At 50.6% G+C, this 16,086-nt stretch overlaps 1 protein-coding gene across 1 annotated transcript; it reads left to right on the top strand.

The window, feature by feature from the left end:
* Positions 1–3,694: 3,694 nt before the first annotated feature.
* LOC142913447 (protein Wnt-5b-like) lies at positions 3,695–14,674 on the top strand. Its single transcript, XM_076060973.1, has 7 exons — positions 3,695–3,857; positions 4,830–4,938; positions 6,392–6,630; positions 7,395–7,726; positions 8,693–8,809; positions 10,072–10,381; positions 14,042–14,674. The coding sequence occupies exons 2-7, from the start codon at positions 4,853–4,855 to the stop codon at positions 14,134–14,136; spliced, it is 1,179 nt and encodes a 392-aa protein (XP_075917088.1). The 5' UTR covers positions 3,695–3,857; positions 4,830–4,852; the 3' UTR covers positions 14,137–14,674.
* Positions 14,675–16,086: the final 1,412 nt, after the last annotated feature.

The raw sequence follows: 16,086 nt of genomic DNA, 5'->3' as shown, positions 1-16,086 counted from the left end.
TAGGCGGTTGTTGCTTGGATTCAAACCCAGGGTCTCGGCGATTCTGGCTCAATGCCCTCGCTGCAGATCCGTCCATCCGTCCGTCCCAACGACACTCAAGATAAACAACTGGAGCTGCTCAGAAATCCATCAGCAAAAAAAGGCATTTTGAGATGAAATTGGGTTTCAAATAGATTTCAGTGAAGAGCCTAAAGGATATCAGTCCATTGTACAACGTCAGTCTCTTAGAAACTCAACCGCATCGGCTTGAAAACAGTAATTGAAGTGCTGCTCAGTTAGTCCTGAAATTTGCGGATAAAATAAAAACCAAACAGACGAATACATGATCATAGGGGTTTTCCCCTTTTCTTCTGGTAACGAAACAGCGGCGTTAAGATGTTAAAACACCAAAACTGAAACCTTTTAACAAGGAATCACGTTGCTGCATTAACCACAATGCTTGTGGTCAGAATGCAAACAAAAACAACACACTCTGATAATATTTGATGATGCATTGTCTTTGAAAACTGATTGGCCCACACCAGAGACAGCTTTCTTAGGAGCCTCGTCTCAGACGGTGTTAGACCAGAGGACGCCAAAAGGCCAAAAATGCGTCTCTGGTGTAGACCCAAGCAGTTTCAAAGACAATGCATCATCATATATGATCAGAGTACGTTTTTTGTTTGCATTTTGACTACAAGCATTGTGGTGAATGCAGCAACGTGATTCCTTGTAAAAGGTTTCAGTTTTGGCGTTTTAACATCTTGACGCCGCTGTTTCGTTGCCAGACAAAAAGGTGGACAAACCTACCATCACTTTTTGGCGCTGGCAACAGGAGGTCCCAGGATAAAGACAAATGTTGTCTGACCATTGTCGCGCGTGGCAGGACTTGTAACACACAAACTACATTCTGCTGCAAATCATGAATTACCTCCGTGATAGAGGTGTTTTTTGTGTTAGATCGCGTAAATATATAAATGTGTCGTTAAACCCGCCACCACCCGACGCAGCCAGTTAGTTTGTCCCGTGAACAGAACGTGGCCCAATTCGTCACTAGCACGGCAACAGCGGTGCGCTGGAGAGCAAAGCCCAAACATGAACAACGTGAACACGACGTTTCGTCAGTAATCACAACAAGCAGCTTCACCGACGTTCGGTGCTTCTCGGCTATCGGCCGTCAGAGGGGCCTGGCCGGATTTCCCTTGCCGCCCCTCTGGGCATCACCGACCGAGACCCCCAGCCGACGTGACTCTTGCGTCACGTGCTGCGCCGCCCCCGGCCGTTCGTTCGTCCGGCCCGGGGAATGAATCTCGTCACTTGGGGACCGCGACAGTCACCAGGGGCCCTTCTTGATGACGGAGTGGCCTTGGCAAATCCCCCCAAGCCTCTACAATCAGCGGTGCAGATTTGTTGTGTGGTAACACCGCAGTGCCGCTGCAATGCCAGCGCTTTTAAAGCGTAGGCCGATCAATGATTTTACTTTCGTCGGAGGATGTCTCTGTTTAAGACAACATCATGGTTTATAATGGCTGCTGTGAATTATACGAAGCATTTCTGAACGGTTTAACACGTAGCAGGCTGTAACGAACATTATCATCCACGAGAGGTTTTTGTGGGGTCAGATCGCGTACAAATATAAATGTTGTGTCGTTAAAACCCGCCACCACCCGACACAGCCAACCAGTAAGGGTTGTCACATGAACAGAACGTGGCCGATTCGTCACTAGCACAGCACGAGTGTGTAGTGTAGTGTATAGTGTAGTGTATATTAGTGTATAGTGTAGTGTATAGGGTAGTGTATATTAGTTTATAGTGTAGTGTATATTAGTGTATAGTGTAGTGTATAGTGTAGTGTATAGTAGTGTATAGTGTAGTGTATATTAGTGCATAGTGTAGTGTATAGTAGTGTATAGTGTAGTGTATAGTGTAGTGTATATTAGTGTATAGTGTAGTGTATAGTAGTGTATAGTGTAGTGTGTACTAGTGTATAGCGCAGTGTATAGTGTAGTGTATAGTAGTGTATAGTGTAGTGTATAGTGTAGTGTATAGTGTAGTGTATAGTGTAGTGTATAATAGTGCAGTGTATAGTGTAGTGTATAGTAGTGTATATTAGTGTATAGTGTAGTGTATATTAGTGTATAGTGCAGTGTATAGTGTAGTGTATAGTAGTGTATAGTGTAGTGTATTGTGTAGTGTATATTAGTGTATAGTGTCGTGTATGTCAGTGTATAGTGCAGTGTATAGTGTAGTGTATAGTAGTGTATAGTGTAGTGTATAGTGTAGTGTATATTAGTGCATAGTGTAGTGTATAGTGTAGTGTATAGTGTAGTGTATAGTGTAGTGTATATTGGTGTATAGTAGTGTATAGTGTAGTGTATAGTAGTGTATAGTGTAGTGTATATTAGTGTATAGTGTAGTGTATAGTGTAGTGTATAGTGTAGTGTATATTAGTGTATAGTAGTGTAGTGTATAGTGTAGTGTATAGTGTAGTGTATAGTGTAGTATACTAGTACAGAACACCGGTTGTGTGTTGGACAGCCAAGCCACGACATTAACAAACTGAGTACCATGACGTTTCGCCATTAATCACAACGAGCTTCAGGTGACAGCTAGCCAGCTCTCCAACACACAACCGGCGTGCTGTACCAGTGACGAATTGGCCACGTTCTGTTTACGTGACAACCCTCACTGGTTGGCTGTCTCGGGTGGCGGCGGGTTCAACAACACAACATTTACACATTTATGCGATCTGACCCCAAAAAACCTCCGTTATTGATGAATTTGTTAACACATTCGCGGGCTTCCGTTGACTTCTGTTCTTCACCGTATGGCTCTGCCTTGAATAACTCACCCACGAGCGAGGAGGGCCTTTGACAGACCGCGCGGTGTTGTACGGTAGAGCGTAGTGACCCGTGAGAGTGCAGCGATCACTCAACATAGACGTTGGACTTCTTTCGCGCCGTACGTGGCAATCCAAACAATTCCTTACATGGGAAAAAAACCAATGAATAACGATTGAATGATTACCAATCTATTATATAATTACAATACCCGCTCCGCCTCAAATCACCGCACCAGACTGGGTTAAATGATGACGTCACCCTGCTGCTGCTCTATTTAAGACCGGGAGCAAGTGGAGAGGGCTTCACCATTCTGGCAAATCGCCCGTTGATACTGAATGTAATTACCAGCGAAACGTCGTACTACTCAAAAAATGTAAATGATGTTGATTCACTCTTCAACACACCGATTGGCTAAAGCAGTGAACTATTTGTCTTTTTTAAACGTGACACTTTTTTACTGTTTGGCCGTGTCGGGTGGTGGAGAGTTAAAACACATTAAATAACACGATCTAACCCAAAAACCTTGATTGTGAATAATATTGGTCGCGAAAGCCTACGTGTTAAACTCAACATAAATAATATGTCGAGAAAACCACGTTTACGCATCTGCGTGAACCTGGACACAACGTTGCGGACATAACCCACCCCCCAAGTCTATCACTGTGGCAGTCAGAGTGATGGCGTTGGGGGCAGGGTGTCTCTTGATTGATGAGGAGCGAGGGACGCACGTGGGGAGGGGGGCAGGGCTTTGTGGAAAGTGGCTGCAGGTGTGTGTGGGATGAGATCATCTCGGGAGCACGTGGACTCGTGATGAGCACGCCGTGATGACTAATTTGACAAACAACAAGATCTATAAAAGGGCCCTCCGCTGACACTGCGGGGGTGTGGATTCCACTGCCTGCCTGCCCGCCTACCTGCCCGCCTGCCTGCCTGCCTACCCGCCTGCCTGCCTGCCCCACCTGCCTGCCCTGCCTTCCTGCCTTCCAGCCTACCTACCTGCCTGCCAGGCTGTGTACCTGCCTGTGCACCTGCCAGGTGAGACTGCCGACGACGGGGAAACTCGTCCACGGCCCGTGGAGCACGTCCCGAAGTGTCGCACCGTTTGCAATCGGAATGGCGCCACATTGCGGGCGAGTTTTTTTTCGTCTTCACGCGAAAGGATTTCGCTCCTTAGCCGCTTCGCCCCGAAGGGAGCGAGCGAGTGGTCAAACTTCCGGCCTTAAAAATATAAATCTGATGAACGTAGGTGGAGTCAATTCTTGACCCGATTTCAGTTCCCTCGCTCACGGCCAACGCCAGTGACGATTATCTGAACCGGTCCTGGGCCTCCCCTAGGTATACTCGGCCTCAAATGAGCACACCTGGTGCGATGGGTAGACCTCGCCACAGGGGAGACAAAGGCGGCCGAGCGTGGCGCCGCTACTCGCTAACGGTACTTGCCTCGACGGTCTAAGGCTTGCACGGGGGACCTTTGTCTTTGTGTGTGCGTGTGCAAGTGTTTCACGGTGGGGAGCATGAAACTCCCCGGCCCATCGCGCTCTTCAGACGATACCGGGGAGACTCATCATCCTCACATGCCCTCACCCCCCTCCACCAGCAGCCACGCTCCATTGAGACTACCGTAGTTTCAAGCATGTAACCCGCAGAAATTCAGATAGCCCGCACCTCCATATACCCCGCATGCATTCATAGATTTAACGTCGTTACCGCAGCTTAATTCCATCGTACCCACCAGAGTGACGGCAGTCGAGTTGGTCACGATCACTGTGGCTAGGAGATGTTAACTCCCTCGCCTGGTACGCAAGCGGTCGTGGGTTCGATCCCGCGTACCACGCGAGGTAATGAACATCTCCCAGCCACCATGGTGGTGATGATGATGATGATGAGCGAGACGTGAAAACTCAAAACATACGGCAGCGGGCATCGTCAGGGTCGAACCCACGACCTCTTGTGTACCAGGCGAGGGAGTTAACATCGTCACCACCGGGCCGCTTCTCTTCTGCGCAGCGCCGCTGACCACGAGGATTTCGATGGATCCCCTGCGACGTGTGGACTGGTTCCCGCTGGGGCTCTGCGCCTTGGCACAGCTGTGGGCAGTCGCCAGCGCCTCCTTGTGGTGACCGCAAGCCGCCGCCACTGCCGCTGTCTTCGTCCTCACTGCTGCGATGAGAGCTCACAAGTTTCGACGTCGATTTGAGCAACCTTCTTACCTTGCCTCTATTTTGCACACTCAATACGGTTGTTGTACGGGATTTTTTTTATCGTGTGCGTGTATATACATCACATATACAGTATCTACCGCGGTATATTGGGGCACCATGGTGGCTATGAGATGTTGACGACCTCGGCTGTTATGCAGGAGGTCGTGGGTTCAATCGCGACCTTGACACATGCCGTATATTTGGAGTTGCTATATTTTCCCCGTGGTCGTCTTAAGAATTTTTATTCCGGGGTCCTCCGATTATTTCCTCCACATTTAGAAGCACGCGTTGAGAGTGTTTGCCTACTGCTGTAAGTGTCAGCGTGATGATCGCCAGGTCGCCGCTGAGGAAAGAGTCACTTGGCTCGGCCGGGGTCTTGCGCGCTAAAAGACAATCGCTTGTTTCCCATCCTGCGCCCATGTAGCGTCCTCCTCCGGCGTGCGGCACGCACACGCACAGTCGGAGACGATGCAGTCGCAGGAGGCACCGTCTCTTATTTCCGTTACACCAACTCCGGCCTCTCTCTCTCGACCACGCTGCCGTACAGCCGCGGCCCAGACACGACCCTGAACCGCGTTGCGTCGACCGAGACGACCAACCGCTGTCCGGCCGCACAATTACCGGTGAAGGCGACAATGAGAAGAAGAGTCCATTCCCAGTACCGGCAGCCCGGAGCGCTCTCACCGCTGCTTTTATATTGCCCCTGGCCCCTGGCCTGGTCTGGCCCCGCCCCTGGCCCTGCCCTGGCCCCGCCCCTGGCCCCACCTCCCTTCTCAAACCAACCAGAGGGTTCCAGGGGCCTCCCTCCCTGTGAGGTCTTCCGTGACCCTTGCCCCGGTTCCTCCGCCCTGCCGGCACGCAGCGGCCGTGTGTAGACTCTCGACGGCGTGAGTGCACTCGCTGTCCACAGCAGTTGCCGCCGCTGGACAGCGGTCGGCGCTGTGTCACTACACAACTTCAGAGAAGAATAACTCGTGTGTGTGTGTGTACATCGTGTAATATTCAAATTTACAAACCTGTAGAAATTCCACAGATATTTGCTCTATTTAACTTTTTATCATGTAGCACTTTTTCAGGAGAGGCCTGGCTATCGCACTTTATAGCTCAAGCAAGTGGCCGATATCATCATCACGTGGTGATTTATAGCAGCAGCCAAATCACTCCAAACGCGTAGAGACGTTGATTCTAAACCAGAGGGACCTGGAGATGAATCCACGCAACCACGGGGAGAGACATGCAAACTCAAAACGTACATGCAGCAGCAGGCATTTTTTAAGGGGTTGGGATCGAACCCACAACTGCCTGCGTACCAGGCGAGGTAGTCAACATCCCCCGGCCACCGTGACTTCCGCCCCCATCCCTCTGCAGGTCGCTCGCACTGTGGGCCCCCAACTTTGACCCCTCCGAGTATCGGCCGCTGTGCATTTGGGTGCCGGGGCTGTCTCCCGCACAGCGCAGAATATGCCTGCGGCACCGGGACCACGTGGCGCACGTGGCCGAGGGCGTCCACCTGGCGCTGTCCGAGTGCCGGCACCAGTTCCAGGGCAAACGGTGGAACTGCACCGTGCCTGGCGCGGAGGACGCACTGGACCTCGTGGCCGAGTCGGGTAAGGGGTCAGAGCGAGCCCGCCACATCCACTCGCACCTAAGGTGCCCGACCGCTTCCCCGAGACACGCACACAGAAGCTTTTTTTGGGGGGGAAAGGGGGGGGGGTCGCCCACCTCCCACCCCTACGCGACTCTGCTTCGGAGTTCCCGCGTTCCTCCTCCAGGGGTTTCCCCCTCCCCTACGCGACTCTGCTTCGCAGAGTTCCCGTCCTCGGGCAGCGGGAGATGTCCGCGGGCGGCCCAAGCGGCCGCCCCGTTATCCCGATTGCAACCGCCTTCGCTCTGGGCCAGTGCCAGGCTGCGGCTCGCTCGCTTCACTGCTCCTGACGCTCCTGGCACGCCTCTTGGGGGTCCCGGACGTCCCACCGGCCCTAGTTCGCTCCCCAGGTCGGCCGCTGTAAAAGCAGCGATCGTAATACCCGTCACCTGATCGTTTCCCTGTCCCGAGATCTATTCCGCGGAGTTGGAGACGGCGCTCGGCTCCTACCCGCGGCGACGATCCCCCTGGTCCCCACTCGTGTCGGTCCTTGAGGGTGGGAGCTCTCCCCAGCCGCTCGTGCTGCTGCCGCTTCTGAGCTGCGCGCCCCCACGCCGCCGATTCGGGGGCTCTCCTTTCGCAGGGCCGCGGAGCCCATTGTTCGGTCCCCGGGCAAATCCCGTGAGAGGGGTCTGTCTCTAAATAGGCGACGTTTTCCCTACCACCTGCTTGGCGTGTTCTCCCCCAAAACCCCTTCCCACACCGGTCTGGCCGCACCGTCTCCAGCTGACGGGGCGGGCTTCACGCACGACGCCCCCCTGGGAGTCTCCCCAGGCTCGCGCGAGGCCGCGTTCGTCTCCGCCGTCACCGCTGCCGGAGTGGCCCACGCGGTGGCGCGCGCCTGCCGCCAGGGGGCCCTGCAGGGTGCTTGCTCCTGGGTCGTTCCCCACGCCATGAAGCTACCGCCGGATGCTCGGCGGGGCGGCTCCGGAGACGACGTCGAATACGGATACCAATTCGCCAAGTGGTTCGTGGATGCGGGCGATCACAATCGTGGCAGCGGGCAAGGAGGGGAGTCTTTGGCGATGAATTTGCACAACAACGAGGCCGGCCGGCTGGTGAGTGGGTGAACGGGTGGGTTGTGCATGTGTGTGTATTGTCATTAAAAAAACAAATGTAATGGAAAAAAGTTATTTTATGCGATCAATGCAAATTAGGTTCGGCTTTGTCGGCTCGGGTTGTATTACCAATCGTGATTGATGCAATGATTCTCGCTTTAACTTTCACCGGTTATATTCTTGGTTCTTTCGGTGAAGTCATGTAGAAGGGAAACAATAAAATAATAAAAAAATATGAACATTAAAATTCTCACGACGTTTCGACTGCAACACAAACAATCATCATCAAAATTTGAAGGAAAAAACACAACTTTTTTCAAATTTTCTTGCTGTGGTTTTCACACCTGATGATTGCTTGTGTTGCAGTCGAAACATCGTGAGAATTGAATTGGCTTATATATTTATTTATTATTTCATTTTTCCCTTCTACGTGACTTTACCGAAAGAACCAAGAATATGAATCCCTGCAATCACGAAAGCTTTAAATCAAAATTTTACCGGTTTATGTTTCAAGTACAATAACGTCTGGTCGCAGGATACAGTTCTTACATTTAAGATTATTGTTATGCATGAATCTTGATTTGAAGCTTTCGCGACTGCAGGAATCCACACCCCTTTGGGTTCTTTCGGTAAAGTCATCACGGAGGTAGAAAAAATAAAACGTCCACGCTGCTTTGATCGCAACACCACAAAGCGGTCGTCTTTAGGGCGAAAAAGCATACCCCAGCAGTTGAACTGCTGGAGCAGCGAGAGAGCCGTTACACACAGCAGGAGGTGATGTTTGTGGCGAAGGGCACGCTGGGTCTGAGCTGGAAAGGAATTCCATCCCCGGACGCAGGCACAGGTGCCGTCGTGACGTCACCGCCACTTGTTAGCGAACGGCGGTTGGTAGTGGCGATTATGATGGTGGCGGTGAGTGTGGTGGTGGTGGTGACGATGATGACGGTGGTGGTGGTGGTGCTGCAGGCGGTGTACAATCTGGCGTACATGGGCTGCAAGTGCCACGTGTTATTTGGCACCTGCATGCTGAAAATCTGCTGGCAGCAGCTCGCCGACTTTCGCAGCGTTGGGAACTTTCTGAAGGTGAGCTCACGGCTGCAGGTGATGAGACTGCACCCAGAGGAGGTGAGTGTGGGGTGGGAGTGACGAGGATGAAGCCTTCTAGATTTGAAGTTTCATGACCGCAAGGATCTTTCGGTAAAGTCACGGAGGTAAAGAAAATAAAAAATAAAAATATTTAAAAAATCACGACGTTTCGATTGCAACACAAGCAATCGTCATCAGGTGTGACAACCACAGCAAGAAATTTTGCTGAAGTGGGAAAGAAGCCGGAGTCAAGGGGTTTATACTGGGCATGGTGGGGGTGGGGGAACCATCACGTCACCATACATAGCAGGCGTTACCAAAAAGATTTCCAAAATCTTAAAAACAAGCACAAGATCCAGGTCCGATTCAGTACAGTACACAATCCCTGATCTAATCCCATCTGTGAAGGATGTCATTCCTGACATGCAATACCCTGGAGTTTACAAACTGAGTTGCATTTGTTTCGATTGTTACATTGGGGAAACGAAATGTCATGTCTCAGACCGTATCCGCGAGATTTGAAATACGGCAGGACTAAATTTTCCGCCGTGGCTGATCACTGCTACAACGCCGTGGGCTCCCATGATATTGTTTTCTCCGAGACCAAAGTGCTCTGCAAGCCGTCTGGCTACCATCAAAGATTTGTTCATGAAGCCATCCAGATATACAAACACAGACATAACTTCAACCCAGAGGACAGATACAAACTGAGCAATCATTAAAATGTGTTATTAACCAAGTAAAATTGAACAGTTCATAGTTGTTCCCTCTTATTTACCGGATACTAGTTTATTTTACAGAGTTAATTACATCGTCAGCGCTTGGCAGTGCGGCTATTTTGTTGCGAGTGCCACCATCCGTGTTGGCGGCAATCGTTGTAGATGCGTGGCTCTCTCCCCACTGGCCCCTCTTCCCGCACCTACAGCCCCGCCCACTCCCCCCCCCCCTACCATGGCCAGTATAAACCCCTTGACTCCGGTTTCTCTCCCACTTCAGTAAAATGTTCTTGCTGTGGTTGTCACACCTGATGATGATTGCTTGTGTTGCAATCGAAACGTCGTGATTACATTTTTTTATCTTTTATTTTCTTTACCTACGTGACTTTACCGAAAGAACCAAGAGTGAGGATGAATCCATAGGAGGGTTACAGACGGGGGTGGGGGGTGGGGGAGGGGGGGGTCCCTCACAGCTAAGGGAGCTCCCCGCATTCACTCAACAACCACCACATCCCCTGATGACCACGATTATGGTTGCCGCAGGAAAAGTACGACAGAAGTTCCGCCGTGCAGCTGGTAAGCCACAACGGTGGGGGCAGTGCCGGAGGCGCCAACGGCGGCAGGGGCGGCGCCGCCCGCTGGCCCCGCCGGCGTCTGGAGGCGGTGAACGAGCGGTTGACGGCGCCCACGGCGAGCGACCTGGTTCACGTGAACGCCAGCCCGGAGTATTGCGAGCGCGACAAGACTCACGGCGTCCCCGGCACGGTGGGGCCGCAGTACAGCGTCACCTCGGAGGGGGCCACCGAGGGACGCTCCGTCACGTGCTGTGACAGAGGATACGACACCTCTCAAGGTGCACACCTCACCCCACCCACCCCCCCTCCCCTCCCCGAAAATAAACTAAAACTATTCATTAAAAAGCGGCAACTATTTCATATTACATAAAATCCGTGATCTAATCCCATCTGTGAAGGATGTCATTCCTGACCTGCAATGCCCTGGAGTCTACAAACGAAGTTGCACATGTGGTGATTGTTACGTTGGGTAAACGAAACATCACGTCTCTGACCAGATCCGCGAGCACAAGGCAGATCTGAAACGCTCCAAACATACAACAGCGGTCATTGTCAGAGTTGGGATTGAACCCACGACCCCTGCATATCAGGCGAGATAGTTAACATCTACTAGCCACCGTGATGATGATGAGACGCAGACTCCAAATATGCAGCAGCAGGGGCAGGCATCGAACCCACAACCTCTGCTGTCTCTCTCTACATGTGTGTCACATTTCAGTGAAAGGACATTTTCGGAATTTTTCTAATCTGGTATCGAGCAAAAATGTACAACTCAAACGTAGCAGCATTTATTGTTGAAATTACGGACGGCCGAAACACGGAATTGGGAGCCCGCGATCTGAAACGGAGTCAGCCATTTTGATTCCGCTCAGCCACTCGGCTTTCCACAAATAAACCACGGTAAAAAAAATGATCTCGTCCAGGAGCGTGAACCGTTGGAACAAACTCCGGTCATCTTGGTAGCAACGGCTTTTTGGCTCGGCCATCGAACAAAGGCGGTGGTCACTGCATCATTGCGCAGCGCTCTCGGATGTGCTTCTGTGGCCGTCTGGAATGCTCTTCCGATATTAGAAGGCGCTTAGATTTAAAGCTCTTCTTTAGAAGCACTTTTAGTGTTTGCCCTTCCCCCGCACCTCCTGAGCATGGTTAGCTACGTACGGTGTGAAGAAGTTCAGCACGCACACTATACACTGCAATGCACGACTACACATCACACACTATACCAGTGGTTCTTAACCTTGTTGGAGGTACCAAACCCCACCAGTTTCATATGCGCATTCACCGAACCCCTCTTTAGTGAAAAATAAAATGTGATTTTTTTCAAATTCAAGACATAGATATATTTTTTACTGGTACACAAAATGAGCCGTGCATGAACATTACCTTGTTCAAAGAATAAAACCAACACAATGCATAAACTCACAACAAATTACATACCTGGAAATCAATGTGACTTCTGCTGTTGCCTTTGAGAGATCAGTTCAGATATGCGTGGCTTCACCTTGGCAAGTGCCACTCTCATGTCATTTTCACAGCAAAGTCTGTTCCTTTTCTTCGTTTTTATGTCCAGCATCCTCGAAAAGGATTGCTCACAAAGATATGTTGTAACAAATGGTATAAAAAATCCAGGGCTTTCTTAGCAATAACTGGATACTTGTTCATTTGTCGACACCAAAACGTTGAGAGCGTTGTTGTTCTGAAGAGTTGCTGTTGAACCTGGCTCTGCTGAATTTCAATGATTTCGTCGAGGAATTCATCATTGACATCTGCTGTTTCAACAGCAAACGTGAACGGCTGTCTCACCCATGCTGGATATGACTCTCTTGTAGGGAAATATCCGTCGAGAGACTTTGCAAGCTCATCTAAGTGCGTGGCAATTGTTTGCTTCAGTTCCGTGGATACAGAAATATCTCCGATTCCAGACACATCTTCGATCTTACTTGCACAGTCGTCCAGAAGCGGGAAGTTTGCGAAGTTATTGTTCTCTGTTCGTCGTTTCCATAACGGTAGCTTTTTTTGAAAAGCCTTCAGGTGTTCTTCCGCTTCCATGATATTGACTCCACCACCCTGCATCTGCTGATTGAGATGATTGAGAGCTGCGAATATATCAGCCATGTACGCTAAAATGAGAATGAACTCAGGATTTTTGAAGCAATCTGCATGGCAGTGTTGGTGCTCTTGCAAAAACAGGGCTAATTCCACACGCATGGCAAAAACACGATTCAGCACCTGTCCCCGGGATAACCACCGAATATTAGAATGGAGCAGAAGTACCTCAAATTCAGAGCCCATTTCTTTACACAGCTCACTGAAGATGCGGTGCCTCAGAGCACTTTTTCGCACATAGTTCACACATTCCACCACAGTTTTTAATACTTCTGCCATTTTTGGAGGTAAGTTTTTTGTTGCCAATGCATGCCTGTGCAGAATACAATGCGTCACAATGATGTGTGGTGCATCGGCCTTTACTAGCGCACCAAAACCAGACTTTCTTCCCAGCATGACTGGAGCTCCATCCGTACAAACTGCAGAAACCATATCCCATGAAAGATTGTTGTCTCTGAAGAAGTCATCCACAAGCTTCTTCACATCGGCTGCCTTCGTTGTTGTTGTAAGAGGCTTACAAAATAAAAACTCTTCTTTTATCATGTCGTCTTTCACATAGCGTACAAAAACAGCAAGCTGGCTTAGATCAGAAACGTCTGTGGTTTCGTCGAGTTGAAGGCTGAATTTTGCCGGGCTTGAAATCAGATCCGCGACTACTTGAGCCAAGATGTCTTTACTCATGTCTTCTATTCTGTCACTGATGGTGTCATTTGAAAGGGGAATTTGGGATAATTTACCTTCGGCCGCTGTTCCGAGTATCAGATTCGCCATCTTTAATGCAGCTGGTTTCACAAGTGTTTCACCAATGGTGTGTGGCTTGCCCTGCTTTGCGATCAGGTAAGCAACTTCGTACGATGCTGTCAGGATCGGTTTGTTAACAGGTACAAATCCAAGAGCAGGCAGAGAGGCCCTTTCATCGAATCTGGCTCTCTTCACCCTGAATTCAGCAAGTGTTGTGTTCTTGTATTCCCCGTCTCCATGCAGCTTCAAGAAGTGTTCCTTTAGTTTTGCCGGTGCAAGACTAGAGTTGCTCAACTTGGCGTTGCAAATCATGCAGATAGGACGCTCACTCCCATCACGTTCCGTGATACATGAGAATCCATGTTGTACATATTCGTCCGATCACTTTCTTCTTTTGCCCGACATAGTTAGTATGGATAAAATATTAAAGAAATCACACGACGTACGACAACAACAGTCACATGTTGACTACTGAGTACGCACTAAATTCCCCGCAGCGCTGATTGGCCAAGCAGTGTAGCATGATCATCTGCAGCCAGTGATGGCCAAGCGGGCCGTGTGTGTCATCACAAATTTACACAATAATTCAAGTGTGTCCGGACCTCCGTGGCGGGGGCTCTGCCGAACCCCTGAGATCGACTCACCGAACCCCTGGGGTTCGATCGAACCCAGGTTAAGAACCACTGCACTATACACTACGCTGCATGCTACACTATACAACTATACACCAATCTACACTATTCTACACTACTGTAATGTCCCTCGGAAAACTTGCCTTTGTTCTTTTTTTTATTAGGGCGCATCGTGCAGATAACATACTTTCATATCCTACGGTACTTCGCTATGACCAGCATATACAGCGCTTGGGCTAGGATAGAAACAAATACTTGGGCTAGGATAGAAACAAAAACTTGGGCTAGGACAGCCACCCAAGCAACGCCGGCACGGAGACGGCGGCGTCAACGGCGATCGCAAGATTGCGATGAAAAAAATCTCGCGGTCAAAAAAAAATATCTCGCGGTCAAAACGACGACGCTTCTCGCGTTCGTTTCGCACTCTCGCCCCGTGCTGTTCCCCCCCCCCCCCCCCAGTCACGGTGGAGAAGCAATGCGGATGCAAGGAACAACTCCACTGGAACGTCGATTGCGAGCTGTGCCCATGGACCGATCAATTCTTGTGCAAGTAGCCTCAAGCCGCAGCCTAGGGGTGGCCTCGGCTGAAATCGGACTCCATCTGGTTTCAGCCCCAGGTCCTGCGGGTGTTTGGTGACCCCCACGAAGTTTGTTTGGGGCACCATGGCATCCAGCATGCCCATCGCTACGAGCCACGTCACACTATACATTACACTACTACAAACGCTACACGTTGATACGCTACACTTCACTACCCTACTATACACTTGTCAACATCCGCACATGGTGAATTTCCACAATGCAGAAGCACCGTTGTTTTTGACCGTCACCACTTGAATGCGGTTAGTGACTAAGTGGCCTTGTTGTTCCTTTTAACTCCGTTCTTGTTAACGCCGCGTTTTGCCAAATGTTAGAAACATTCACTCGGCACACTGAGGGTTCACAGTGTGGTTCGGTGACCCCTACAAAGTTGTTTAGGGAGCCGCCCCTGCAGCATCCGTCATACCCTTCACTGAGCCGCGTTGCACTGTATACACTTCACGCTACACTTGTAGACAACCTTGCCTATAAAAGTAATTTTCTGTGTGTCTATCTGTGTGTGTGGACGTCGGGGATGCGTTCCTGAGTATCGAAACGGCGTTATACCGAAGCGATTGATAGTGTGATGGTGGTGGTGGTAGTGGTAGTAGTAGGTGGTAGTGGTGGTAGTAGTAAGTGGTGATGGTGGTAGTAGGTGGTGGTGGTGGAGGCGAAGGGGCTGAGAGGCGATGGATAACGAGAGAGGACGAACGGTGATGCTGTCAGCGACGTGAGTGTGGGGGTTGAGGCGACGCAAATCGGGTGGCGAGGTTAATAAAGTGACCACCTAATTTGCGAAGCGACGTTAAATCAGAGTATCACTGTAATTTCTGTGCGTTTTGGATCTCGATTAAGTCGGCTGTAGTGTTCATGATGGCGTATAGTGGTGCACTAGTTCTGCATTGATTGCAAATGATAACCAAGGGGGGGGGGGGGGGGGGGAGAGTGGGCGTCATGATGGATACCGTAACGCTCTCCAGCAACGCCTTATCCCACTGGAACAGTTTCATTATCGATAAACTAGAATCGCGCAACATTCACGAGTTTCCCCTCCATCTGTCCACACGCGCAGGGGCGGAGCCATGATTTTGACTTTGGGGGGTTGCTGACTTCAACATTCTGCGATATCCAGTTTATGTTTTCCAATGGGCGCCACAAATGTATGAAACACATTTTATTGGATTTGAACGCGGAGTTTATTATTAGGTCGGAGCCGCTGACGTGGCCGATAAGTTCGAAAGGCTGCCGCTCAAGCAGCCTGCAGGGCAGCACACAGGGTGGCAGCACAAGGTGGCAGCCTGCAGGGCAGCACGAGGTGGTAGCCTGCAGGGCAGCACTAGGTGGCAGCCTGCAGGGCAGCACAAGATGGCAGCACAAGGTGGCAGCCTGCAGCATTTTGCAGCAGCCAGATATCGGGTTATCCCGATTACCGACTTTCCCAAAATTTCAGGGGGGGCTAAGCCCCCCCCCAGCCCCCCCCCCCCCCTGTGGCTCTGCCCCTGCACGCGCGTGATGCCTCCCCAAATCGGTACATCAGATGACAGCAAAAATAACAACTGGGTGCGGAGTGTAAATGATGATAATTTAATTATCCAGGAAGTTACACAGAATGAGCAATGCCTGAATCCTTACCCTTGGGGTTCCTCTAGAAATGGCAAAAAGCCACTGAGAGTGGCCACGTGGAGGAGAGGCTGCTACTCTGTACAGAGCTGGACCGGTACCGCCTGGATCTCTGTGGCATTCGGGAGATCCAGTGGACTGGCTCTGACTCCAATCATCATGAGGGGTGCAGAGTCCTCCACTCAGGGCAGGAGAATGCCAAACAACAAGGAGTGGCTCTTATTCTGAAAAAAAGAATCAAGGCGGCGTGGGAAGGTGGCGGCGAGGTGTGGGAAGCTGTAAGCCCCAGGCTACTTTGGGCTCGC

The sequence above is a fragment of the Petromyzon marinus genome, unplaced genomic scaffold, assembly GCF_048934315.1.
Source record: "Petromyzon marinus isolate PM22_M1 ecotype Great Lakes invasive population unplaced genomic scaffold, UKy_Petmar_22M1.pri1.0 PM_G_Scaffold_26, whole genome shotgun sequence".
NCBI classification, from domain to species: domain Eukaryota; kingdom Metazoa; phylum Chordata; class Hyperoartia; order Petromyzontiformes; family Petromyzontidae; genus Petromyzon; species Petromyzon marinus.
The sequence above is the reverse complement of the archived record's forward strand: the minus strand, read 5'-3'. Positions and strand labels throughout refer to the sequence as shown.

What these genes read in the sequence shown, in the direction of transcription:
- LOC142913447 (XM_076060973.1), top strand. Translation starts at nt 4,853, where the DNA reads ATGGATCCCCTGCGACGTGTGGACTGGTTCCCGCTGGGGCTCTGCGCC. An exon ending in GTCGCCAGCGCCTCCTTGTG is followed by an intron (nt 4,939 to 6,391) that starts GTGACCGCAAGC and finishes ATCCCTCTGCAG; the next exon opens with GTCGCTCGCACTGTGGGCCC. An exon ending in GCGTTGGGAACTTTCTGAAG is followed by an intron (nt 8,810 to 10,071) that starts GTGAGCTCACGG and finishes TGGTTGCCGCAG; the next exon opens with GAAAAGTACGACAGAAGTTC.